A 26,149-nucleotide genomic window follows, 5' to 3' on the forward strand; every position below is an offset into this window, starting at 1 on the left:
TTCAGAGTTAACTTTAGATAATAGTGACACATGAGGTTTTCTTTTATTGTTTCTTCTGCTATCTCTTTAGAGAGTCTAGTAATGTTGATTAGCTCTGACCAATTCCTTACTACATAGTAATTCTATGTAGGTTTGGAGTGTTTACACAAGAAAAGTGCTCTCAAAAAAGTATGCATACTAAAAAAACATGCTGTGGATGTATATTTTGTATAATATGACACTTTGTGTATACTGTTTTTAGTATGTATGTAATTAGTATGTAGTATGCAATTGGGACACGGCTACTGTACATTTACAAATGCTAGTCAGCCACAGCTTTATGATGAACGGGCCACCGACCGATCATTTAACCACATCACTTTGTTACTCCTAACACTCACACTGCTTTCCTTCCAGGTCATGAACTTTCTGAAAAATATGTCGGGAAACGAGTACGTGGGTTTCAGCAACGCCACGTAAGTCCCTTTTTAAATCATCGTGTTTTCAAAGTTTTTAGATCTCTTCTTTCCCACACATAGCAGGAAACTTCCACTCTGTGCGTTCAAACTTTGAAGCATGTGGAACATCTAACCGCTCCACAATCAAGTCATGCCACAGCAGGTGCTCTTTAATCAGCTCTTGGATAACGTGCTCTAAATCCCAATTGGCTCAGTGCTGGTTTAAAAACAAAATCTGAAACCTGCATCTGTGGCTTGTGCAGCACGTCTACGGAAATGCCACATGTAAACAATAAAGACTGTTAAAGACATCTCTCATGTGGCCTGTCATAGTTGAATCCAGTCCAAGGGTGGCAACACTTGCAAGCTGTCCAAATGTGAAACTGAAGGCCCTGTTGTCAGTTACTGGCTGATTAGACTTCTGATTAGGTTGATGTTGGGCGGAGCTATGATGCTCATAGAACAGACCATCAGACTGTGAAGATCATCATTGTATGCAGGCAAAGTAGTCCTTACTGGTACACAACGGTGTTGTGACGTGAGAGACGCTAACAGTGAGGGTGCTAATGAAGCTTAAATGCTCAGGACCTTTAACTGCTATCAGCAAATTGGTCAAAAAAGTCATTTATGGACTTTATTACTCACACAGTAGGGGTTATTTGTTTTATTGATGGACTTTTTTTTTCATTAAGGATGAGGATTGGAGTTGGCTTCTGTGTTGTAAAGGTCACTTGCATGATGCATGATGACGCCACAAGCTAACAATGTTTCCGGAAAGAGACCGAGCGCCGGGGCTCATGTTGCAGTCATCATCACATGATGGCATGAGAGCTCTGGTTGTACTGTACACATGAGGGGTGGGGTGATGGAATTCCAACACACAAGTGCAAACACACACACACACACACACACACACACACACACACACACACACACACACACAGTGCAAACATTTCCTTCCTCTGTGTAATGGGAGCGCTCTGCTCTTTGTGTGACAGATTCCAGTCGGAGCGTGAGTCAGGAGACAGAAACTTTGCCATCGGCTACTACCTGAAAGAAAAAAAGGTTTGACTTTGGATGAGTCCTGACGCATTGCTGACTGTGTTTTATCCGCTGTCTCTTTGTTTACGTTTCTCTGCCCTACAAAGCTGAAAAGAAGTAACTGTAAGGATGAAACAGAATGAAAGAATCAGCATTTTTGTTTTCCTCACCTGATTAGAATTGTCCTTTAGTTTACATGTGCCTATCTGGAATAAGCTGGACTCTAATAAACCTTTATTAGATTTTATTACGTATCTTTCACCAAAGCAGTGAACTATGCAGAAATGCAGCAACATGGGAGTGTGCAGTAGTTGGTGAATGTCCATCTTTGTGCTCTACTTTAACTTTAACTTTTCTTTGTTTCTCTGCAGTGTTTCCCAGAAGGGACAGACATGACATCTGTACTGGACTTCTACTTTCAGGTGAGTGTAGCAGTGGTTTTTTTTTTTTTTAATCGATTCCTAGCTAGATCCAGTTTCTGCTTCTTCTTTTTTTTTTTGTTTTTGACATTGTTTTTATTGAGGGAATAGAGTAAGTGTACATCCTACAAATAAACATTTACATTACACCCATCAATTATAATACAAAGGGCAGAAAAAAACCAGCATCACCCCAACATACGTTTAAAAAATACATACATTATTCTTGTCACGTCGCTCCTCAGTCTCCCATACTGGCTTGTGGGCTTTAGATCTGGTGACGGTGAAGGCCACAGCATATGATTCTTCAACTATTCACTGAGCCCTTGAGCCCTGTATAGAAGCTGCATTTTCACATTTCTTGTCACTGCTACCTCCACCATGCTGGCATTTTCCCCCTTCGTATGTCACACGTGACTTTCTCATTCCTGTTCCTCCACCGCTGTGCCGAGCGGATGAAAACCCTGATGGGAGGAATGATAAACAAACCGTCCTTTGTGTTTTCCTCCAGCTGTGTTCCATCGAGGTGACCTGCGAGAGCGCCAGTGTCATGGCGGCCACCCTGGCTAACGGCGGTATATGCCCAATCACGGGCGAGCGCGTGCTGAGCCCCGAGGCGGTGAGGAACACCTTGAGTCTGATGCACTCCTGCGGCATGTACGACTTCTCAGGACAGTTTGCTTTCCATGTAAGTAAAAGGCCTCACGAGACTCATAAAGTAGGGACAGAACTGGACACGAATCGGCCTGAGACGCCTTTTTATGCATGAATCTTTGTATTTTCATACTTGCCAACAACATGCACTTCAGTCACCCTCTTACATTAGCTTGTTAGTGTTACTGTGCAGTAACCTCATGTGTGAATCAAAAACCCATACCGTAGTGGTACAGCAGATAGATTTAGCCATAGATTTACAAATGGCAGGTACTATTTGATCCTGGTCTAATATGTATCCCACTCTAAAGTAATAATAATGACATTCATTTGAAATACTGGTGAAAGATTTATATAATGTCACAGGTAAAAGGGTGGATCGTTTGCTCTAACTGATGAATTACTGAAGCTGTGTCGACTTGTTCTTTGCTGACTTTCCATTTTGAGCATTGCACCGTTGCCATGCTGCTGCTGTAGATTTACACGGCCGATCTTCTGTTATGTAACTGGTCTGTTGTCACTGTTGTAGGTCGGTCTGCCCGCCAAGTCTGGAGTAGCGGGGGGGATCCTGCTGGTTGTTCCCAACGTGATGGGTATTATGTGCTGGTCACCTCCACTAGACAAGCTGGGCAACTCTGTGAGAGGAATACAGTTCTGCACGGTACGTAACGTCCAGAGACAGAAGAGCAGATCTCTGCAGGCCTGCAGCGTGTGCTTATACAAGAGATACGTACTCTGCGCCAGGACAAGAAATAGCTGCAGCAGTATTTTTTAGTTTTTTTTTTTTTTTTTTACATTCCAGGGCTAAAAACATCTAGCAGCATGAGTGAAACTGTATTGTTTGTGTCCGTCTTGACCAGAGATAAGCGATATCTTGGCATGAAACATGCATTACTGTATGTCATTTTGGACTGACTGCATTTCAGATGACATAGGAACTCAGTACATACATGCACACACATACATCAGTGTTTGAATTAAGAATATCTGATTTCTCTAGACGTACAATACTTAAAGGTCCAATGAGAATTTAATTTTGATGATATAAAAAATATGTCCTTTCATCAATCCGAGCTCAGCATTTTGGGTGTTTCTAAACTAGTCCTTCAAAATGGAGACTACTGTTTTTCCGAATGACTCCTCATCATCATCATCATCATCATCAATGCATTTCCTTTACAAAAAAAATTAATACCTTGGTTTTCTTTATACTTTTGTATTTTGATACTTTTTATTTTATATTTCTATATGGCTTCAAGGAAATAACTGCTTGTACAAAACAATGACAGCAGCAGTGTCCTTGAGGTACTAAAATGTGACGTGACTGAAGCTGATTATTAATAAATAAGTGGTGCTTGATCAATGATTACCTGGAGGCCTGGCCCAGATTCAGATATCAGTAAACACTGCATGACAGGGTGCAAGAATCCACCTCTGCCGCAAATATATAATCACATTACTTTTTTGTACTGCTGACCTCATTGACTTCCAGTCCAAAGTGAACAGTGGAGAGTAAACAAATATATTTACCCCTCTGATGTGTCTATCTGTCTTTCCATTGTAGGACCTCGTTGAGCTTTTCAACTTCCACAACTACGACAACCTGAGGCACTTTGCCAAGAAGCACGACCCTCGCAGAGAAGGAGGAGACCAGCGGGTAAGGACGCACAACGCCATGCTGTGAGGGAATAACACATGAGAAACGTCACTCATTTCCCTCATCAAACACACAGAGTCCGGGTGACGCTGAGGTTACTGTAGTTCAGGGTTTAACGGCTGTTGGCGCTCTGCATCGGCTGTTTTGTAGCCGTTGGCTGTCATGTTGATTCCCATAGCTGTAGTATAGCTGAAGCAAAAAACACGTCATTTCAGATAAGACGGGAACATCCCTGTCCCCCTTCTTCTTCTATACGTTTACAATAATAAGCGTGGCAAAAATACATGAAGGCCCACGCTGATGAAAAACTAGAGCCAAAGTCAAATTCTTAAAGCAAAGTGAAGTGCTGAAACCAGTTTTGCCAATAAATAATGAAACAAACTGGTATTGGCTCTGGTTTTTCACAAGATGTTCCAGCAAACCACATGCCACTGATACACTAGACGTGCACACACACACACACACACACACACACACACATACACAGACAGAAGGCAGAAGGAGGGAGACTAATTGTTATCCGTGTCAATTGAAACAGCTGCACACCTTCGGACCCATGGATTACGAGAGTCTCCAACAAGAGCTAGCTCTGAAAGCGCCTCTTTGGAAAAAGGTGTCCCCCACTGAGTCGCACCAGGACTGCTCCACCACTGTAGTCTATAGGATGGACAATGTCAGCGAGTGAAATTAAAAAAAGAGACCAAAAAAAAGGACACCCGCACACCCTCACCTCAAATGATCTCTCTCCCCACCTCTCGCAACAACACCACCATCTTTCCTCACCCTTAAATATTTATATATAAATTATGTAGAGGATTATTTATTGGTTGTGAAGCGGTTACTGTGTGGACAGGAAGCTTCCTTTGTCTTTTATTTGTGATGGCGAAACGGGATGAGTTACTGCTTGTTTATTTCGTTCTGAATTCCAAATGAACTGGTAGCCTCCGCCTGCTTGCTGCCTTAGTGTGTGTAGGATGTGATGTACAGTGTACAGGTTGTGCTCTTCTTTCATCTCACCCCCTTTATTGCAATGTTTTGGGTTTTCTTTGACAGAATCCTCTTCAGAAATGTAGTCTGGGGGTTGATTTGAGATTCAATTGTATTTTAACCAAAAAAATAACAAAAACAAGAAAAAAAAAAGGTGTATGAGTGTGTTTGCAGCCAGCCTTTAGACCAACAGTCTGTAAATATGCATTCATTCACTACTTTCTAGGGATGATCGCTTACTGTAGCTCACACTGAGGCCTAAGACTCATATATTAGCACATAAATACAGATGCTGGATGCACTGTAGGCGATGATGAAAATGGCAGTTTAACGGAATGTGTTCTTGGATTATTGATGGAAAGTTTTGGGTCAAAGAAGAATATCGTTAACTGTGAACGCCTCGGCTGGAGTGCAGCGGTGTAGGTTTTAAAAATGAGCTCTGAATTCTGAAGGGATCTTTAAAATGCAGGTAATTTTGCTTTCTTACCTGCTGGACCTTTAAAAGGAAAAATCCACCCCAAAACTGAAAGATTATTTGAGTTTCTCAGCCTTCTGGCCTCTGATCCTCTTTGATAGTTTACTGTTAAAGTAGAACATTTCTCTGCACAATATACAATGTCGTGAAAGACATTATACTTGCCTACAGATGTCTGAAGTGGAATAAATGCAGACATTTGTGAATAGAGATTACTGGGAAACCCCCCATTGCAGTCACTTGATATGCAAAAAGATTGCAGGAGATTTTTAGGACTGATAAAATTGAATATCTTTGAAATATACCATAATTTGTGCCTCCCTCCATACTTTTGAAAAAATACAATAAAAAATAGACATAGACAACTGTCAAGCAGAGTCGAGGTTGAGAAACACGGCTGTTGTGTTTTGTGCCGACAGAGAAGGCGTATTTGCACCTGGACCACAGTTGGGGCTGATTTTTCTGATAGTACAATGATAATGTGGGTTATGGTGAAAAGGTTTGCTCAACCAAAAAGCTCAGGAGAGGTGAGATGACTAAAACAACAAGCTGTTTTCACTCACTTGACTTGTCCTCATTCAGCTGCCAGCGCTCTCGGAGGACTGGCTGCATCATTCTGAGCTGCTGTTGAGTTTAGATTGGGGGAACAAGTGTGTGTGTGTTGTGTGTGTGTGTGTGTGTGTGTGTGTGTGGGGCTGGTTGACATCTGCGAAGGGGTGGCGTGTGTTTATTGCTGTAACCAGTTAAAGCCCCTCATAGTCTGACCAGGCCTCGTACAATCTTTAACTTCTCTGCTGTGAACAGGTGGCTGCGGGGTTTATCTGCAGGGTTTATCTGGGCTGCATTCCAAAACCATCACTGTATGTTTACACTGCACACAGAAGTCTGCTCTGGATAGTATGTGACGCTGGATTAAAGCTCCCAAAAACATTGTTGGACTGAAAAAAGCCAATCAGGATTTTGCCTAATAGGGTCAAAACGTTCAGTTTTTTCAGCCCAGTACAGTTTTGGGAGCTTTAATCAAGTATGCAGATGTTTTATAGACTTATTATATTTAGGCAAGGTTCTCTTACAGCTGCCAAGACATGTTAGCCATAGCAGCAGAGGAAGGGGAATTTATTCATTCCCATCTTGCGACAGATCTTTCTTTTCTTCAGAGGGGAAAGAACGTAGAACCGCAATATGAAATCGATGTTATCAAGTTGAGTTAGGTGCATCAAGTCCACTGATCCAGACATGTTTATCCGTATACTCAAAGAGTCAGTATGTAAACACACACATATCAGTATTTTTTGTAAAGCTGTCAAAGTCTTACTCTTCCAGTAAGGTTGTACATTATCAAAATGTCTTTCCATATTCATAATTTACTGTACTTCTGAATGTACATAGTGGCAGGTGTATATAGCTTTTAGGTGTGTGTGTCTGTACACGAGTGATGATCCTCAACAGCAGACCAGAATGTGTGTTGAATACACACTTCAGACGTTCCGAATTTCTAATATCGTCTCCTCCAGGAAATAGAAATACTTGCACATGACTGTCATGTCAGCAGATGCCTTAGATGTCGCTCTACTGTGACTGTAGTGGGCGGCGGGGGGGGGGGGGGGTTATTCAATCATTGTTATATCTGTACGTGTGGTGTTTGGCACTGGGTTTGACTTGAGCTCAAAGGGATTGGCTGCTGGAGCCAATGATATCCTGTTATTACGATGTCATGTTGTGTGAAGGTTTTTCTTTTTTTATGTCATGGACTTCTGTTAGTGTTTTGGTTTTTTTCTGTTTTCAAGTGTCTGCTCATTATTGTGTAGAGGTACAAAGTATTCAAAAGCCTCTGTCATCATTAACGCTCATGTTGGAAATGTTGGACTGTAGAAAAACCCATTTCCTTCGTGCTCCTACAGTATTTTTTGCCGTACGCAAGAAGTTGAGTCGGTTCTGTTTGCCACTTAAAATGAAGTCATCCATGGATCTTGTTGCTTCCTAAAGTACTGAAATGACTGTTAGTCTTTTTTAAAGTTATAATCCTAAATATTTTCTTCCATCTGTGGCTGACATTTATTTGGCTATAATCATTTAAGCCATTAGTTGCCTCTCCATGAAGTAGTTTGCATTGTCAGTGGCGGAGTCCGCCATTCCTGCCCTGGATTTAAAATTGCGTGCACATGCACAGGGGATTCTCAGGAAATGATGCATGCACGTACCGGGTGAGATTAAGAAGACAAGAGCTCACATGACATGCATGGAGTGTCTCATAATGACGTAATCAGGAAGAGGAAACGTATTTGTGTCAGCACAAGAATAGTTATTAATAACAAAGATGTCTCATTTTCCTAATTTCCAGCATATCAGGAAGAAGAGAGGGTCTTAGGTGGATTAAGGATTATAACTTTAAATGTACAAACACAGTATGCCATGATGGTATATATTTAGTTACAGAAGCGGTGATTTAATCCTCATCATTTTTTTCATGATGATAAAGCCGGCCTCAGTTTGGTTTAGTCGTTTTTTCGAGTCATGGAGGCAAATACTTGCTACAGTATTCGGGGAAAACTTTTCCCTCAGAATGGATCGTTTTCCAAGAGTGGCTCTCGTGTCAGTATCTCATCTCAGCCCTGGGTTTCCTCTTCCTCCCGACCTGTCCCTTTGGCCAGAGAGGCAGCCACGTGGGTTGCCTCTCTGATACGAGGAGAGTCATTTCTGACAATTGCGAGCCTCTTTTCTTTTTCTTTTTTTGCTGCTACAGGCTCATTGGTACAAGATCTAAAATACAGCGCCTGCATGTCCGCAAGACTGGACCACACCAGCACTGATTTAACCTTATTGCAACCAATCAGGGTTGACTATCTGATCTGTCCCACTTGGCTTTGGTAAATCCGAATGAGAAACGAGCCTAATGTTGAGGGTAGATGAACTGTGAGTGTGATTTATTTCTCTGCAATCAAACTCATGACAGAGGGGGCTTTTGAATGCAGTTACCAGTATTTCCATGGAAATCATCAGATTTGTATGGTTCATGTATGTAATGTTTCCTGTTGTCCATTTTTTCTCCCTCTTGCATGCATATTTTTGTATGATTTGATGAATGTGTTTTAATCCCATGTAATCAGTATGTTTTAAGTTCATTTGATTATCTTCCACGTGTCTTTTATTTATGTTGATTTGTGTCTTGGACATAAATTCTACTTGTGACATGGGGATTTAAATGAAAAAAGACTATCACTACCATTATAATTTGGTGACCTTGGAATTGTAAGGTTCTCTAATGCTTTGGTCGGATACTAGATATTTATTTACACACAGCTTCAGATCAGCAGATCTTGTGGCCGAAGACCAATTGTTCAAAAAGATTCTCAAAAATGAAAATGGGATGAAAAATCTTCGAAGCCAAAGTGTTCCCAAATGTACAGCAGATGAAGCCGTACAGTTCCAAGCTCACGACTGTCAAACTTTTCTCTGTTTTCATGTCTTTACTCGGTCCACATGGTTGTAATTCTGTATGTAAAGTCTCCATGAACTTCATGAACTGTCCTGTCTGCCAGCGTTTTTTTTTAGCCTTGGTGTCCCTTGTGTAAAATCTTAATAAAGCACTTGTTATCTCTCACCTGATCTCTCTGCGCCCATTAACTGCTCTTTGACAACGACCAGCACCTCCTCTCTTTCTCGTGAACGCTATATCGATATATCGTTATAAACTGGATGAAGGACGGATGAACTGATTAGAATTTAGTTCTCAAAGGTCAAAGGGCACTGTGACCTCAAAATGACCTTGACAAACTCGAGAATTGATGCGGTAATTATGACGAGCCTTCGCACAGATGTTTAACAGGATACAGCGATGAAGTGATGACACTTTTTACCCAAAAGGTCAAAGGTCAGCCTCACTGTGACATCATGATGTCCTGGAAAAACATTTTTTGGCCATTATTCACCGTAACACCCGAACTCAGGAACAGAGGGCGAGATTGTGACCAGATTTCACAGTTGGTCAAACACTGAACAGGTTTAGCCAAAACATGCACTTCATACCTTTTATTCAGTCCCCCCCCCCCCCCCCCCCCCCCCCAAGTCACTACATGTATTATGAGTCTGGGCAGACATGGGTGTAAACTGCAACTTGACCGTTGGCGGAGGCGTACAACTGCCAGGCTATAATTCTGGTTTTATTGCTATACTGCATTCATGAAGCATCAGCAGTGGCTTATTGTTGAGAGTTTGGTCACTGCTGCCAGAGAAACAAACAAAGTCATAAATCAAAAGGCTAAAATGAGGATGTAACCCTTAATACATGCAAGTAAAAGTCTTGAGGACATGTACTGAACCGCCCGCCAACATGGCCGACCATGCCTGTCAGAGAGCGACTATTCCAGTTTTACAGCATTTTGCAGTTTCAACAAACAGACGACAAACATGTTTTCTTCCTTGCAAGGCAGCATGTGGAACGTGCTTAAAGCTTTCGTTTTTGCAACAGCCCCCCCCATAAATAACAGTGGCATTTAAAGCCTAAACTAATTGCAAGACTTTTATCATTATAAAAGGAGTTTAATAATTCTGACCAAAAAAAACACAACAGGATTATATGCCTGGTCACTTTTTTTTGTGCAAGATTCAAGTGTTTTTCTCAGCTACTTTTCAGACGTTTCCCAAACGTTGTGTTTCAGCTTGCTTTTTGGGAGCTGTAACTGAATTTTTGAATAATCAAATTGGTGTCACTTCTGCTGCCTGTGCTGAGGTATAAGCTATGTGTGTTAAAGTGTCATGCTCCTTCTTGCCGTGGTGACGTATGTCCCCACATGTACAGGTCTGAGGTCTGTCCCCGTACGTCTGAAGTTAAAATCTTTGAGTTGTCTACTATCATTTTTTATTTTAAAAGTTTGACAAATCAGTTAATATTAATTCATATTTCCTTGCATATTCCGTAGTAGTGTAATATATTATTTCTGATACTAGCTTGTATCTCCCTTCTCATTTCTTTCCTTTCTCATTCTTCATTTTCATTGTTTCTTTGTATGTTTTGAACTCCTTCAGTTTTGCTCATAGGAAGTGATTCCTTCCTGTTGGATGGTAAGTCTTAAGAAATGCAGGGATCTCTGCGTTCATAACATTCAGCCTTGTTGCTGTATGTTGAATTGTTCCTGTAATCGAGTCGATGCAGCGAGTTTTCTCAGCTGAGGTGAATTCTCTTTTTCGTAATGAAATAAGTCAGTTTTCTTCGAAGCTTCAACTTTTGTCGCAATAAGAAAACTCCTGCTTTGGTTGGCTGGTGATATTCTATATTTTTCTGATCGTCAACAAATCCCGTGAAAAGATCAAAATCAACAATGAACTGATCCTTTTAACACGTATCATGTATGTGACATGAACACACACACCATCCAGCTGCCTGAAAACTCTCTAGAGCACCAAATGTGTATTAATGCACAGCTGAAAATAGTCCCCAACTAATGCCCTATTTACTCCCGCTTGAGTTACGTTTTTAAACATGTAGGTCTTCAGTAGGAACATGTGCCACAGACAGGCAGGGAAGTCTGAAAGCACTGACAGATTGTTGGTTTAGTGTTTTTTCATGGGATCTGTGGACAGTAAGACAACACTGAAACTGAATTCCTCTCAGTGCTGCCTAGAAGTGAAATGTGTAACATTAGTCACGTAGGAAGTCGTGTCTGTTTTACTCCAACTAGTCCCTCATGACTATAGTCAGTGATTTGGTGGTGTTTCTTACAGCTGCTGCAGTCATGTAGTGGAAACAGGGTAAATGTTCTCTGTGTCTCTGTGTGTCTCTCTCTGTCCACAGGTCAAGTCTGTCATCAACCTGCTGTTTGCCGCCTACACAGGAGACGTCTCTGCCCTGAGGAGGTGAGCAGCTCGCACTCAGAATCAGAAATACTTCATTGATCCCCCGGTACTGGTGCTCCCATTCAAGATTAGAAAGCAACATAAATTTAGGACTAAAGTATGTACAAAATATAAAAATAAGAAATAGAAATTTATAGAATATATATAAAATATATAATAGAATATACACAACAATGTATATATGTATCTATATGTATATATACACACGTCTGTGTATACACTGACACCACCGTCAGAGAGTCCAGCTCCACCCCCACAACGTCACTGGCCTTGCGGATCAGTTTGTTGCTGCCCCAGCATGCAACAGCATAGAGGATAGCACTGGCCACCACAGACTCATAGAACATCCTCAGCATAGTCCGGCAGATGTTGAAGGACCTCAGCCGCCTCAGAACATAGAGACGGCTCTGACCCAGTTCTTTACCCAGTCCAGTTTATTGTCAATGTAGACTCCCAGGTCCTTGTAATCCTCTACAATGTCCACACTGACCTCCTGGATGGAAACAGGGGTCATCGGCACCTTGGTAGCCCTGTACTCCTCCTCACTTCTAGTTTTGACATTTAGTGAAATATTAGCCTCACTTCAGTCACCCAGTGGACTCCATTCTCAACATGTGGACTGTGTGCACTGTTTTGGGGTTTGTTTGTTTTTTTTACTGATGCTCACAAAGATGGAAACATGGACATTTTGCCTCTCCTGTCTTCTCTTGCACTGTGGTGCGCTGTAGTTTATCACTGTGTGCATCCTTGTGGTCAGGAATGCATTTCCTTCCTCATGAGACATTTGCAAAAGCAGATTTTTAAAAAATGTTTTAAGTCCAGCGTTGTTTACATACTAGCTGGCTGTCATCTTCTTTCCTGCCTCTGCTACGTCTCGTGGTGCACTCCTGCCACCTGCAGGTCAAAAAAAGGGCAAAGCTTCAGTGTTCCTGTCTTGGGGGGGGGGGGGCAAGGATACTAAACTGTAACACTGGCTGATGAGGATGTAATAACTGAAGGTACTTACAAACCTAAACGTTGTGTGTGTGCAGGTTTGCGCTGTCGTCCATCGACATGGAGCAGAGGGACTACGACTCCAGAACGGCCCTCCACGTGGCAGCGGCTGAAGGTATTTTAGACAACAGGGTGCAACAATGTGAGGAGGCCCCTGACCTCTTCTGACGTGACAAATTAAATTCCCCTACAAGCAAAGCCAGCCCACATCTGCACGGACGTAGGAATACAGAAGCTGCAGAGAAAGCTGTCATGTGTTGTGAAAGGTCTGGTCTTGAACGCCTGCTCTGCTTTCAGGACACACGGAGGTGGTGCGCTTCCTCCTGGAGGCCTGCAAGGTGAACCCAGTTCCCAGAGACAGGTGAGTCCAGGCTTCTCCATCATCAGTGTCCGTGAACACGATGCCAGGCTCTCCGTCTCATGGCTTCAGCTTCAGTGCTATCTGCAGGACGGATCTTTTGAAGCGGTTTACATAGCGGGGTCAGACTCAGGTCTAACTGGTGTCCGAGGGGCTGTAACCATGACTACGAGCTGATCATTTGCTTTCCCAGAGCAACATAACTACAACAACTTGAACTTTTCAGATTTTGCTTTCTTTGCACAGATGGGGCAACACGCCGATGGATGAAGCGGTGCACTTTGGCCACCACGACGTAGTCACCATCCTGCAGCAATACCACGACAAGTACAGCCCGCCCGCCGGTGCCGACGACAAGGAGAGCGCCGAGAAGAGCCTGGACAGCCTGCTGTAGAGCCGCTGCAGAGCCGCTGCAGTCCGCATCAGTGACCGTGCTTTTGAAACGTGTGATGAAGTAGTTCTGGCTCCTCTGCCTCTGTCGTAACGTAACGTGTGTGTTGTGCGTGTGAGTGAGCGCCTCATCGATACTGTTTGAAAACAAACGATACAATATCTAAACACCTGTAATGCAGCGTTTCCAGTATATTACTCATGTAACCTGTCAGTACCGTCAGTCACGTCTGTGCTGTAGATAGGACATAGATCGTGTCAGAGTGTATTAGTTTAGTTTCCGTTGTACTCTTCTCTACATTTGGGTAATACTCTGACTACATTTGTTTTGTGGGTTGGTGAGGTGTTTGGAAATGATGGTGTAAACCGTATGATGCGTCTGTGGTTGTGTCCAGGCCAGCAGGCACTGACTGGTCCTCCTCCTGACCAGGTCTTCAGCAGGTCTCATGAAGCTTCACGTCTCCTTTTCCAAGTCATTGAAAGAGTGATTGTACTCTGAATGTACCCCCCCACCCCCCACCCCGTGGCAACACTTGCAACAGAAGCAATATGTATTTATTTCACAGAGAGACTTTTTAAGTGTAAAATCCATCCAAAGAACATAAGATCGTGTAATTTCTTGCATTTTGGGATAAAGGCAAGCTGGTTTCTTTATTTTTGTCGCAGTAGTTACATTTTTCTGTGTGTGTGTGTGTGTGTGTGTGTTGTCAGCAACCAAATTCCATATGAAGAGTATATATTTTTGGCTTCATCACATAGGCGTATTGGACCGTCATATTTTGGGGGTTTCCTGCACCTTTTGACAATGACAGTTACCTGAATGGACTTTTTGCTGTAATTCTTCCCCCAACTGATGCTCCCCATGCCCTTTCTGTCAGATCCAATCAAGTCTATGAATGTACTGAAAGAATGTACCCAAATGTTAGTTTGAAAAGCTATATACACATGGACAATACATACTGTATGATAACCTGACCTGAACAAAATGTGTTTACACTCAGGCCTCAAGTTATGCTGCAACATTCCAAGCTGAAATTTAAAAGTATATATATATATATATGAGTACTAGGTAGAATACTAGGTAGAATACTAGGTATACTATGGAGCCCCAGAAGTCACAAATGTCAATAAACAGACTACCTGAGACTACACACATTGTAAATGACATAAATTGGTTTAAATAAGTTAGATTGATTTAAAAAAACAACGGGTATGTACTTTAACTCCAATGAGGTGATTAAAAAATGAAAATGAGCACTGGTTTTGTCATCTGTTACTGGCTCTTTCCACTTTCCAGTTCCTCTTGTTTTAGCTTCAGTAGATGTTAAATAAATGTTTTATTCCTTATAATGAGAAGGGCATGGCTGGTATCTGGTACACTACATGTGTGTGGCGTGTGTTGAACTGCTTTAGTCTTGGAAATTCAGGGATAGTCAATGACATTAAGAAGAACCAAAGTATTGTATTCGTTCAGCCTGTAAACACACGTGTTAGTCAGTGATTTCAGGCTGGTGGAGCTGCTCGCTAATCCATTTCATCCACCGTCGAGTTCAGTACATTAAATTAAAGATGATCAGACGTAACTCTTATGGTACGTACTGTATGTAGTCAGTCATCAGGTAACCCATTGTTTATGATATATATAATATAATAATAGAATCTATATTTCAGTAGGTGTAATGTGCTCAGGCTCAGGACAGATTCTCCCACACAACTGAAAAGACAAGACACGAGGCCAGTGAATGTGTTTGTCCTCTTGTATAAATAAAGTTGTCATTACACTGGAGGTCAGTGCTGCAAAATGCATCCAGATATGTTCATTTTAATAAACAGGTAAAAAACAGTACTGCATTGTGGGTTTTTTTTTGTTTTCAACTATTCTACTAAATGAAAAAATACACATTAGAAAAAAGTGATGTAGATCCTGAATAGAAAATGTCTCATTTAAACAGTTCAGTAGAACACCACACATTACATTCATACATATTGATGATTGTTTTTATGACATGTATTACTTACACCTACACCAAAAAACATTCCTTGTTCTTCATGAATACAATTTCCCATTCTGGCAACTTCCTGATTCTGGCAGAGGGAGCCGGCAGCTCCTCGGAGGGAGCTGCTGCAATCAACAAAGTTGGTCTGAGGTTGGCAGCATCTCTTGATTAGAGGTCCAGAGCTCAGGGAGTTCAGGTAAGTCGAAAAAATCAGAGAAGAGTTCCCAAAACAGATAACGAGAGTCCATCTGCAAGGAAACAATAAGATTTGGTGTAAACTAGCTGCGGAGGAATAAAACATCCACGACTGACGCTTTCAGGACTGCAGGGAAATTAGTTGTAAAATTTCAAACCCACATTCGTGTCTACGTTCGTCGTGCCTATGTCCGTTATGTCCATGTCCGTTATGTCCATCGTGTCCGTATCCCTAGGTGGAGACGGAGGTGGTGTAGGACTGCTGTAGAAAAAAAAACAAAAACATACAAAATAGGTTCAAATTTTTCCTGTACAGCACTGAACAACACAGAGGGAAGGAAACAATGCACTCATAGGAGGACTTTAGGAGGTTTATATTAGAAAGCATTCACATTCTCTCCATGATGGTCAAAGATATGTGATGCAAAGCGCTAATTATTATTGTCTTACTTACAGTGAAGTAGGAACCAGTCTTCTGTTGACGTACCCATCTACCACCTTTTTGGACGCTGACATTTCTGCATGAGCAGAGGCGATCAGAGGTCATTACATGCTACTGAGAACATGACTTCAACTGGATAACCTAACCTAACGTTGACATTATAAATCCATTCATTATTACAAGTTGGAGAGTGTGAGGAGATTTGTTTTCTCCAACTGTTGCACGGAGGTCAATGTTAGAATACGTCTAAAGGGTTTCGGGAATAATTACATTTATTTTTGGAAACATCTAGAAACAAATTCCTGTTCATGTGTTGCTGTACTTGGCAAATAAAGTGATTTGGTTCTCAGTCAAGCAAGAGACAATACCGGAGGAGTTGTAGTAGCGTCCAAAGGCAGTGTCTTTGGGGATGTCTGGGTACAGATAGAGCAGAGGGTTCCTGGTCTTGTTCCTCTGGGCTTTCAGACTGTAGTGGTAAAGGATGTCTGGTAGAGAAATGGCCGACAGCTCATGCTTGGTGTAGGGCTCCACTGCGTGCACATGGGCCTCTGCAGGGGAAAGAAACAGTAACAGTAACAAGCCAAGCGAACTCAGTATTGGCCTTGGTAAAACCCACATCATTAAAACCCTAATTTGACCAAGTTTGGAATTTTGCCCAAACACACACACGTGTCCAGAAACATACCACCATTGGCGTGCTCAACCCAGCTGAAGGTGATGGCGTCTTTGTAGCTCTCGCTAAAGCGGAGCAGGAAGGTCCCGGTCGGTTTTTCCTGCAACAGGACCTGTGTTCTCTTCCTGCTCACAAACCCCATGACGGACCTGAAACCCACATACAGGATACGACGAGAGCTCATCTCGCTGGGAAGCATAGTGACTTAACCCCAGATAACAGTACTCAGTAGGCCTCATGTGTTGCTGGCATGTGGACCGCAGTCTCAGAGTGAATGTGAGAATTATCCTGCTGAGATGACTCTGGATGAATCTTACCCGTCCTGCCAAAGATCCACAAAGTGTCTTTTGATCAAATCAAGGATTCCATCGATCCAAATCCAGGCATTCTCGTTCTGTCCGCACAGCAAAGCAAAAGTCAACATGCAAGGAGGGGTGTTAGTTCTGACGAGCGCACACACATTTACACACCGAGTCCCACAGGTTGCACCAATTGTGTAAACTACAGTATAAGAAGAATCACCTTGGAGAACTTGCTCCAGTGAACGAGATCATCAGGATCATCTGTGAAGAAAGCCACAGTAGCGTAAAAATGTCATGAAGTATCGAACTCTCAAGCATATTTCCCAGAATGCTGAACAATGCTTTGACAGTAGTACAACTGCACTGTCTCCAATACCGCTCCTGTATGGAAGTACAGCATGTTTTATTACGTTTTCCTGTACAATCAATTCAGATCAATTTCCCTGACAAGAGCAAGGTACCGCTGTTAAGTGTCGTGATTCAGTTTTATGGGAGAAGTGGTGAAACACTCACCCACAATTTTGTCTTTTAGCATGGAGAGCTGGTTTTCGTCGAGCCCCCGTTTGCAAACGGACAGAAACTGCCAGCTCAGAGCCTGCGACAGCTGCTGCCAGGTGAGCGGAGGAGGGTCGACAAACAACGACAGGCTCTGCGGAACAGCGTCACAGACCTTTAATACAGTTGTGTGAAGTATGAACTATGCAACGCAATAAGAAGAAGGGAAGTGGTGCTGTCTGTACATGAGAAATCAACTGTTTGGTGTAATTTGGACCTGTCTTCTGTAGCTGATATTGTTTATGTGTTGTGTTGAGGTGTGATGGTTTTACCCTCAGTTCGCTGATGGACAGCATGCTGCACCACATGATGGAGGCCCAGGCACCGACGACTTGATTGGTACTGGATATGACAACCACAGGCAGGGAGCTGGCCTGGACCCACACAGGAGGAGCGTTAGCTGCCTGGCTACCACTTATCTTGCAGCTCTAATAGTGCTTTCTCTTCAAGCAATAATATTTGAAGCTCAGCGGCAGAGAGCACACAGCTGAAAGGCCTCTGTCACGTTTGCTCACCTCGAGGTTACACTCCAGTCCAGCATGCTGAAACTCTGTCACGAACTTAATGATGTGGAGCTCTTCGGTGACTCCCAGACGACTCTGATGAAGAGGACGAAGACAGAGACACGGTGATAGGAAGAAAAAGGACTTGTATAATGAGTTGCAAGCACAAACAGTGGGACACTTCACATCTGTCCCGGTCATGAAAGAATAAAACACACCTAGGTTGAAACATTATATAGGCATTATAATCATGTTAGCATTTAGCTCTGGTTTGTCCACATGTGGCCAGTGTAACACTGACATCACCACCTTATACACTTATTTACACATCAGCAGAGCAACATCAGCGTTCATTTGAAGTCTTGTTTCTGTCTGAGACGAGTCCCGCAGTAAGAAGACTGCTTCAAAATGTGAAACACAGCAAAGTCTGTGAAACTGAACTGATTCTGGTACATTCCTTCCAGTAAGGAGAGGCCATTTCAGTAACTCTGCAGTAATCACACAATCTTGTACCAAAACCTTCCACTCTAAAGGCGCCATCGAACATATCCTCTGCCGAACTGTGGCTTCATCATCTTCATTATGTCTCCTCTTACCTCATGCGATCCTTTGCCTCTTTCTTTTCTTTCCTTGAGTGACTGGAAAAAAAAAGAAAATGCAGTCATTATATGCTGTATACTCTATTTGTTAATAAAATACAAAGCTATATGCTTCTTCAACTTCTGGGTTCAGCGGTTTGTGTAGTTTCATACCAGGAGACCAAATTCTGCCACCAAGCCTCCCCTGGGCGAGTCCACGTCCAGCACCTTACAGTCGTCCCTGCTGAAGTCAAAGTGACGGTACCTACAACAACATCACAGCAGAGTGTGTCTCCATTAGCAGAAACTACTGATACTTTTTTAAACAATTCCTCTGTTTACAGATCCTTCACCTACCCGTTAGCTGTCGTGGCTTCTTCGACGTCCCTTATTTTTTATTTGTTTTTTAGGGAAAAGGGGACACAAAAAGGTTGATAAGAAAACAAAGGCTATTCAAAATTAAAACGTTTTTTAAATAAACAAACAAAATATGTAAAATAATAAGTTTTCTTTGACTTACTTGTCAAATACAGGTTTGACTTTGAGCAGGCACTTGAACTCTGGGAGGTTTGCTAAGAACCTGAGAAGAGAAAAAAACGGATACTGACAAAATGATCTTCAAAAAACAAAGAAAATCATACAGTGCTTATATTATATTAGATATTACAGTTGCTGCAACATGAATTACATCCTTTTCTGTGTCGGCTGCTTTTTCATGAACAGCCTGCAGAGCGACGCTGTGTAAGGTGCAGCCTTACCTCACTGTCACCGTGAACCGCACCCCGGTCTTCAGTACGAGAGGCCGCTGTGGTAAACTTGACATGACAGGTTGTTTGTCAACCACCAGAGCGCTAAAAAATCAAGACCACAAACATAAGTGGAAACATGTCAGCCATGTGAATCAGTGTGTGGATGTACTGTACAGAACACAGAAGAGTCCTGACGCCATGTCTCACTTTGCAAGAAGTTTTGTGAGCAAGGACCGTGCGAATTTATCAATTTCTGCCATGGGACCGGGGGGGTTGGAGGCATCAGTGCCATTGTATTTCTTGTTCTGGTCTTGCAGTTTCTGCAGCTCTTCGCGCACTCGTAGTAGCACCTCTGCCACACTTGTGAACCTGCACATATATCATAAGCAAACACAGAGTCTTAAGTGTGACAGCTGGGGACAGAGAGACGTTTCTCCCTCGACATGAAACCTGGAAAGTCAAGGTAGAAGTAATGAGGTCTTACCACTTCTGGAGGTGGTCCAGACAGGTGTCAACTGGACCTCCAATGCAGGCCAGCTGCTGCCTGCGCTTCCACTCAGGCAGCTCCACGTCTGTGAGGGTCGCCACAGTCTGCTGTGCCAGTGTTAAAATGTTCACTATCAGCTGCAGCACCATCTGGAAGACAGAAAATACACAGCAAGCCTTAAGTATGTGTGTGTGTGTGTAGGGGGGGGGGCAACAACAACAATGACCGAACATCTACAGTACCTGCTTTGTTTGTGAGATAAAGTCGGCCCGCTTAAGACATTCCCCTTCCACAACAGCATGGGACTGGGCCAATCCAATATGCTGCTCCACTGGTAATGACAGATGAGACATAAATGAGGATTGAACTCACACCAAACACCACATCACCATTTGGTTTACGTCTCCTTCCATACCTTGGCTTTGCCAGGTCTTCTGTATGTAGTCAAGCTTTTCATTCAGGTCATCCAGCGACTTAATCTCCTTCTTTAAGTCCTGCATCAGAGTTAAAGTTCACAAATTTAGAAATGCCAAAGTACGTTTTTCCCGAAGGAAGGCTGTCAGGTGGAAAACAACTGATGACAGTCCAAGTGAGTTTACCAAAGTCTGCCTCGTCAGTTCGCTGACTCTGCTGTCCAACTCTCTCCATTTTTGTTCCACGGCTGGATGTCCGCAACCCTGACAACAACAAAAGATATCTCTTTTACTATTATTTGGCGTATTGGTGGTGATTCTAACAAAGGAGACTCTAATGCTAACACTGTGTGCCTCTTGTTCTGCATGTTACAGCATTTCTGCGGCCTGGACTGCACCGACATCATCAGTCGTCTTACCTGTTCTTCGGAGGCTGAAGCAAGGATTTTCTTTTCCTCCTTCAGGCATTCAGAGAGGATTACGGCCAAGTTCAGTGGTTCATCTTGGAAGTGTTCCTGATGGACAAAGAAAAAAGGAAAACAATAAGGAGGTTATAATTACTCTGCGTTGAGAAAGGAAATCTAAATTAAATGTTTAATGTTTAACACAATGTTCAGTGCACTTAACAGCATGTCTGTCCTACCAGCAAGTGGTTTTTCATCCCTGGAAAATCGGGTCCTTGCAAAATATTGTTCTCCTGGAGAGACCGATTCCACTGTTCATCCAAAGACACCAGGAGTGCATGGAGACAGGTGCTTGCGTGCTTTTCATCCACGGCGGCCAAACTCCTGACAAAGACCAACCCAAAACGTACATTCATTTAGCTGAATGGTGGCACACATCACAACATTATTAAATCATACATTTATGATCTATATGACTCATTAGGCTGATCCTGTGTAGCCAGAGGATTAATTCAGAGTCTGGTGATCTGCTATATCTTCGGGATGGTCTGTTTCTTTGAGTTTCTTTGAGCTCCTCCCTAATTGTCCAGCTTTTAAGCCTGGTCTACAGTCAAGGGGCCGCACACTCCAGCACCAGACTCCATGTGGACTACCATTTTGAAGCCTCCAGTTTGGCCTAAAGCGATCCCTGCTTCATCATCCTATTTTACTCTAAATGGGAGTATCATTTACAAAATGAACATCATGCTGTATTAAAGAAGAGGCTCATTAGATAAATGTTTACTGAGGTCCTGAATCAAGTGAGAAGTTGGCCGATCGTCTCATAGACTTCTATACAATCTGGCTTCTTCTTGCAACCAGTGGAGTCGCCCCCTGGTGGCCATGAGAAAGAATGCAGGTTTAAGGCACTTCGTCAGACGGTCGGTGTTTGGTCCGCTGCTGCAGGAAGTAAGTGCGGCTCTTACCAGTCCTGGCTCTCTATCAAGACGCACAGACAGTGGCGGATCTCTCGGGGGAATCTTCTCTCATACAGCTGGCTCACCCGGCCCTGCAGAGCCGGGTCCAGCCTCAGCACGTCCTGCCACTGGGCCATCTGCAGTCTGAACCGAGACAGAGGCAGAAGTCACTGACTCTGACGCTGCTGGATAGTAAAGCACTGATGATTATTATTATTATTATTATTATTATTATTATTATTATTATTATCCACGAGCGAGCTGCATGATGTCGCATCAAACTTTTTAAGGTTTTAGGCTCTCTTCCATCTTTCTGACAGGAAGTCTAAATGGGTCATTCCGCCAAAAGAGTGCAATTTGCTCGTTGTAACTCTTCAAAATTAAACTTAATTTTTCATTCCATTTCAATATAGAATTTAGTAATATACACATTTACTCATTCAAAATGAGTACTGGTCAATCTCAGGCTACTTTATTTAATTTATTGCAACTTTCGAAAGTTTATTATCGTTGCATTTTTTTCTCTGCTGTTACCAAAACTCAAATGCCATTTTAAAACCATGTTTAAAAGAATATCAACCACATACATTGTTTTCCATTAGAAAAAGAGTTAATGTAGAAGAAATGGTTGGTTACATGATGAAAATACTAATATTTATGACAAAAAAATTACTATATTTTGACCAGAGTTGTATTTCTCTAAGAATGCAAATCAAACCTTTTCCTTTATAGGACATAAAAAAACCAAATTTAATCCAAAGATTGAGCATGTATTTCATTAAGCAATCAGACAACTGTTGGAACCAATATGAATGTAAAAATACAGTTTATTTTCTTTATTTTTGAAGAAACAATTGAATAATCAGAAAAAAACATTTGGTAACAGGAATGAAAATCGGTAACAGGAATGAGTATGTGAGTGCGTTATGTGAGTGTGTGTGATCTGTTTATTGTGTCAAACCCATTGCACTACTGAGCTACATGAAGAACATCATATTAAAATACATTGTTGCTAGTATTGGTAAGATTAAAAGACAGAACATATACAAAATTATTAAAATACATCAACATTTCAAAAAACTGTTAGAGGTAGTATAGTAGGAGTAAAAAAGGAAAGGCCCACTAACTGCAAACTATGTGAGACATCAGGTTTGAATGAGAGATCTGAATTCTGTGTGTGTGTGTGTGTAAACGTACTGGCTTTGTGCCTTTGTGTATGACACAGTGAAAGACGAGAAAGAGTGATGTACTGTAGTGGTTTGTCGGTTTGTCTTGCTTCTCTCCCTTTAGCATGTCACGGATCCACAGTATTGGTTCTTTACATCTGAATAAGATAAAATGGACACAGACAAAAAGTTAAGATGTTACGTTCTTGGATCTATGCATTGACCATCATTTCCAATAAATTTGAAAATATTCTACACCTTCTACAAAATATATTCATTATCCCCAGTTTTACACCAATCATGAGATTTAAAAAAAACAAGTAACTGACCTCTTCTAAGACTTTCTGTAGCTTTCCCCAGATTTCTTTGTCAATTTCCACATGACGTGATGTGACTGGTTTAGGGGGTTTGATGACGGACACAATATCATCGAACAGGTACCACAGAATATCATCTCGGGCTGGCCAGAAAAACCTGTTAAACCCCTACTTTTACTCAATGGTCCCTGTAATTATGATTCACAAAACTGATCTCAGATGACAGCAACTTTAGTGAGCCTATTTCATTTAAAATGTATGCAATCATGTAAACTAATTAATATTCATTCATTCATTATATTATTTACATTCATTCATTTATTGTATTCTTTTGATTAATATAAAAGGGCATCAGAGGGCACTAGCCTACTCATTGCTGTTACCGCCAACTCAGTGCTGTTACTCTTTATTTGAGTAACAGCAATGAGGGTAACAGCAATGAGTTTTTAGCATAAAATTAGCAATTGTGTGAAATCTAGCCACTTAGCATCTATGCTAGTAGCTTGAGCACATGGAGCACATTCTTAAGATTTAACTGAATATTTTACTTTTGATATCAACAAATATCGTCTTAGAGATAATTGAGGTAACAGGACTGAGTTTTTAGATTGACCGTCTCTGACACAGCTAATATATCATTAAATTTAAGGAAAAGTAAATGAGATAACTTACTTTTGGTCTCCCCATGACTTGCAGAAGACCCAAATGATGTCACTTCCAGCAGAAAATGTCACTGGTGGAATATTCCAAAATTTTCAGAGGGGGGAATGTGTTTGGGTAACAGCAATGAGTGAAAACCTGGGGACAGCACTAAAATGTGAATTTTAACCAAAATATAATGACGTTTTTGTAAAACTTTTGTTTTACAAGTGTAGATAGAATATGGAGTCACACTTAAATGCAAAAAAAAATAGATTTTGGAAGGATTTTGTTCATGATGCATTGTGGTAAAGTGTAGCGTTTGGCTGTGGGGACAGGCAAGAAATGCTATGTATCAGTGTTTTGGATGCCTTTTTAAAATATTTAAAAAATATTTAAAAAATATATATCTGTAATTTCTACAATGATTCATGTGTACGGTGTTTTGTATATAATTTGTATTATATTATTACTTGTGTTTATACATTTAATATACAATAATATGCTGGGGACGGAAATGTCACTCTTTTGGCGGAATCGCCCAAATAAGTACGACGGAACACTCACGACTGGCTCAACATCACGGACATTCATGTCTTTGAGACCAATAAGGATTAATAACCAAAACAAACCCGCCGGCCTTTGAGGCTGCATGTAGGAAAATATGTCCCATAACACATATACATATAGTACTTATATATATATATATATATATATATATATATCATAAGACATGTTATAAGACACATCTGAGAGAACAGACTTACCTTGTGTCTGTCGTTGTTTGTCTTGTCTCTGTTAGGTGAGCAATCTGTCCACACAGAGAGGACAGTGAGTGTCTGAGAGACTGGAGGAGGCGCAGCAGCAGGAGAAGGAGGGGGGGGGGGGTTACTTATAGACACCGGGCACTCCCACAGACCATGTGATTCTCGAGAAACGAGTCCTCTCCGCGGTGTCAAGCCCGCCAGCGGTCACACATCCGCGGTTACACTGTGCTCGTTTCCGCCTTCAAAATAATTTTCGGGGGGGGGGGGGGGGGGGGGGGTACGTCTTTTCGTTGGATGTCACATTTAAACAGACGACTGAGTCTGATTTAACTTAACCCTTCTGTGGTGTTTGGGTCAAATCTGACCGATTTACAACTTCATAAAATCATAAAAGTTTTATTTTTCCTCTGATTTTCAGACACACACACACACACTCACACACACACACACACACACACACACACACATATATATTCCCCCACGTGAACCACACTGAAGAATTAGGTCTCATTTATGGGAACCTGTCTCTTTCTCGTGCTTATGTGTCCACCCCCCCACGGGAGACCAAACAATGCAAGATACCTGTTCAAAGGCCCCATATATAAAGATTTACACATTTCAAACTAAACAATTAGGTGTTTGCCCCCCCCCCCCCAACAAGGACAGGGGCAAAAGAGGAAGAGATGCAAGCTCTGTGCCCCGAGAGACAATAAAACAAGACTGACATGCTACAAATGTGATGCCTGCGTTTGCAAAGCACACTCCAACCTGATTGTACAATGCCACTCCTGTGTGTGAACACACACACACACACACACACACACACACACACAAAGATGACTATTCCTGTTGATTTTCTTTGATTATTATTATAATTTTCAGTGTCTATTCTTTGTATATTCTCTGCAGTTATTCATGTTCACCATTAGTTGGAGAAATTATTTACAGCATTAAAAGGTGTTAATTAAAATTTGGTGATGATTATGTTTGAATTATGTTTTTTGTGTTAATGTAAGAGCAGTTAAACCAGACCGGTCAAATTTGACAGGGAACACCAAAATAAGGGGGGAGACACAAATATAATAACAAGGGTTAATCCAAGATCCCAAACCAAGTGGCAAAAACAGCTGAACCCTTTAAAACAGTCACGTGTTTCCCTGCAATGGAAGTGGCCTAAATGACCAGAGAACTGGGCCACTGACCTTTTCACCTGTCAAACAAGTGTAATAATAATAATAATAATAATAATAATAATAATAATAACAATCATGGCTGCATTCCATGTAGGTGTGCAGTTTTCAGGGCCCTGGTACAGCCGACTGTACTGACATTATGAAGTAATAACATGTCGGTGTTGTGTTCTCTGCTTTAACATTATGTTTAATGACACTCTGGCACAAAGGCTGCTGCCTCGACTCCAAACTGAACATGGAGAAACATCATTCAGTCATTTAGCTTTGCACTAATGATTGACTGAATGTTATTATCCTCAACCCCCTTCACCTCCTTTAAATGTGTGTTTTTGATGCCTGTATTTCTTTTGGAGACCCGGCCCTGACCTGACAGAATTTTCTCGATGAAAGCCCCCTCCCCACTCCCATCTCCACCATCAGTCAAAGATGGTGTGTCAAGGCCTTGTGAGGACAGGTGGAGCTAAGTCTACTGCAATCGGGTGGCTCTGATTGCAGGGCTGTTGTATTGAAATGCATGTTATTGACAGATTCTGCACAGTGTCTGCTGAA

General features: G+C 41.9%; 2 protein-coding genes across 4 annotated transcripts in view; one reads left to right on the top strand and one right to left on the bottom strand.

Moving 5' to 3' along the window:
• Positions 1-14,495, top strand: part of glsb (glutaminase b) — a 30,526-nt gene extending 16,031 nt beyond the window's left edge. For 2 of the 3 annotated variants that reach the window (XM_070914261.1, XM_070914262.1), the window contains exons 9-18: positions 397-455; positions 1,436-1,502; positions 1,850-1,900; positions 2,409-2,585; positions 3,081-3,212; positions 4,116-4,208; positions 11,462-11,523; positions 12,555-12,631; positions 12,814-12,877; positions 13,121-14,495. In XM_070914261.1, the coding sequence (XP_070770362.1) occupies positions 397-455; positions 1,436-1,502; positions 1,850-1,900; positions 2,409-2,585; positions 3,081-3,212; positions 4,116-4,208; positions 11,462-11,523; positions 12,555-12,631; positions 12,814-12,877; positions 13,121-13,268 (930 nt within the window). In that variant the 3' untranslated portion in view covers positions 13,269-14,495. Of the gene's footprint in view, positions 1-396; positions 456-1,435; positions 1,503-1,849; positions 1,901-2,408; positions 2,586-3,080; positions 3,213-4,115; positions 4,209-4,746; positions 7,251-11,461; positions 11,524-12,554; positions 12,632-12,813; positions 12,878-13,120 lie in introns of those variants that run through there. The other variant, XM_070914263.1, reaches the window with a different exon arrangement.
• Positions 14,496-15,180: 685 nt separating this feature from the next.
• Positions 15,181-24,480, bottom strand: LOC139292078 (signal transducer and activator of transcription 1-alpha/beta-like). Its single transcript, XM_070914232.1, has 24 exons — positions 24,408-24,480; positions 21,528-21,662; positions 20,802-20,946; positions 20,578-20,673; positions 20,345-20,422; positions 20,161-20,239; positions 19,988-20,076; positions 19,743-19,894; positions 19,466-19,627; positions 19,268-19,360; positions 19,030-19,089; positions 18,867-18,896; positions 18,684-18,774; positions 18,528-18,569; positions 17,944-18,027; positions 17,701-17,802; positions 17,387-17,522; positions 17,094-17,134; positions 16,889-16,965; positions 16,584-16,720; positions 16,267-16,446; positions 15,911-15,974; positions 15,619-15,718; positions 15,181-15,509 (listed from the first exon to the last, which is right to left on the bottom strand). Exons 2-24 carry the CDS (start codon positions 21,653-21,655, stop codon positions 15,393-15,395), a joined length of 2,283 nt encoding a protein of 760 aa, XP_070770333.1. The 5' UTR covers positions 21,656-21,662; positions 24,408-24,480; the 3' UTR covers positions 15,181-15,392.
• Between the last annotated feature and the right edge of the window lie 1,669 nt (positions 24,481-26,149).

The sequence above is a fragment of the Enoplosus armatus genome, chromosome 11 (assembly GCF_043641665.1).
Source record: "Enoplosus armatus isolate fEnoArm2 chromosome 11, fEnoArm2.hap1, whole genome shotgun sequence".
NCBI classification, from domain to species: Eukaryota; Metazoa; Chordata; class Actinopteri; order Centrarchiformes; family Enoplosidae; genus Enoplosus; species Enoplosus armatus.